Consider the following 1,813-nt stretch of genomic DNA (forward strand, 5'->3'; position numbering starts at 1 on the left):
ATTATAGGCATGTGCCACCATGCCTGGCTCATTTCCTTTTGATATATACCCAGTAGTGCAATTTTTTGAGCATATATTATCTACTTTTAGTTTAGAACCTATTTTGAATTCTCTGCGAATTTGCACAGTTGGTTGCCATATGGTCCAATTTTGGTGCCTTATTTTGTCTGTTCAGAGAGATCATGGTTTCTTGAAAGTTTTTGATGCTTGTTGATGTATGACAACATCTGCAAATCAAAGGATTAAGTATTTATTTCATTCTTCATAACTGGCTTTGTATGTGTCTTCCTTCCAGAAATTCTAAGCACTCTATAATTTTCTCTAACCTTGTGGTTTCTGCCACTACTTTAGCACTACTAGATGGTGCCCTAAAGTCCAAATTCTCAGTGAGGTCATTGTTGATGTATTGCCACTGTTTCACCACTAGAGTGCGCCCCATGGGCCAAGTTCCTTAAGAATTTGCAGTTAAATTCTGTTCAGGAAGGACTATGGAGGTGTATAAAAAGGGTACTGTGCTCCTGTGAGCTTCCTTCTGGGCATGGGATGGACCCAGATCTCTCATCCACAGTTAACTGTCCTGTGGTCAGGCACCACAGAATCCTGCACAGCACTGGACTAGGTAGTGTCTAGCCCTCTGCTCCAAAGTGACATATGCCTACTTTTCTTTCCCCAAGTGGACAAGTGTAATTATGTTACTTAACAGGATTTAATAATTTCACTATATATTCATTTTAAAGTTAAACCTGAAATTACCATGTAAATCAGCAATTTTGTTTTGCTATAATTACACAAGAGAAAACATGTTTACACATAGACAGAAAATTGGAAATAATCAAAAAACCAAAAATGCAAAAATGGCCTGAGTTCATATATATATAACCTCCTAGTCTGTGGCTTGCCTTTTCTTAACTGTATCTATCAAAAAGCAAATTTTAACATTATTATGAGGTCTATTTTATAACTTCATTTCTTTCTTTTTTGGTTTTTGTTCTTTGTGTCCTAAGAAATCCTCTTCTGCCTTTTCACCAAGATGGCGCCGAAAGCTAAGAAGGAAGCTCCTGCCCCTCCCAAAGCTGAAGCCAAAGCAAAAGCTTTGAAAGCCAAGAAAGCAGTGTTGAAGGGTGTCCACAGTCATAAAAAGAAGAAGATCCGCACGTCACCTACCTTCCGTCGACCCAAGACATTGAGGCTCCGGAGGCAGCCCAAATATCCTCGGAAGAGCGCCCCCAGGAGAAACAAGCTTGACCACTATGCCATCATCAAATTCCCTCTGACCACTGAGTCAGCCATGAAGAAGATTGAAGACAACAACACACTTGTGTTTATTGTGGATGTCAAGGCAAACAAACACCAGATCAAACAAGCTGTAAAGAAGCTCTATGACATCGATGTGGCCAAGGTTAACACCCTGATCAGGCCTGATGGAGAGAAAAAGGCATATGTTCGACTGGCTCCTGATTATGATGCTTTGGACGTTGCCAACAAAATTGGGATCATCTAAACAAAGTCCAGCTGTCTAATTCTAAATATACTTTCTTTTTTCCAACATAAAAAAAAAAAGAAATCTTCATCAAACCCAAACTTCCAGAAACTTTACAGATTTAGAGGTTGTATTTCATCCTACGATGTGATACAAATGCTGAAGTTCATGGGTTTCTTTTTCCTTTCCACACTGATATCCAGTCATTCCAGTACTATTTATTGAAAATATGTATTTTACCTCATTGAAATTACCATGACGCTTTTGATGAAAATCAGTTGACCCTATAGTTTCAGATAATGTTTGGACTATATTCTGACCCACTGACTTATA

At 38.7% G+C, this 1,813-nt stretch overlaps 1 protein-coding gene across 1 annotated transcript; it reads left to right on the forward strand.

Annotated features, from left to right (window-relative positions):
- The first annotated feature begins 1,005 nt into the window (after positions 1-1,005).
- LOC308639300 (large ribosomal subunit protein uL23) lies at positions 1,006-1,564 on the forward strand. Its single transcript, XM_081277499.1, has one exon. It carries the CDS (start codon positions 1,031-1,033, stop codon positions 1,499-1,501), a length of 471 nt encoding a protein of 156 aa, XP_081133625.1. The 5' UTR covers positions 1,006-1,030; the 3' UTR covers positions 1,502-1,564.
- The last annotated feature ends 249 nt before the right edge of the window (positions 1,565-1,813 follow it).

Source organism: Spermophilus citellus (genome assembly GCF_964194105.1).
Source record: "Spermophilus citellus genome assembly, chromosome: X".
In the NCBI taxonomy this organism is placed as follows: domain Eukaryota; kingdom Metazoa; phylum Chordata; class Mammalia; order Rodentia; family Sciuridae; genus Spermophilus; species Spermophilus citellus.

Bases quoted from the DNA above. Each gene is read 5' to 3' on its own strand.
- LOC308639300 (XM_081277499.1), top strand. From the start codon at position 1,031: ATGGCGCCGAAAGCTAAGAAGGAAGCTCCTGCCCCTCCCAAAGCTGAA.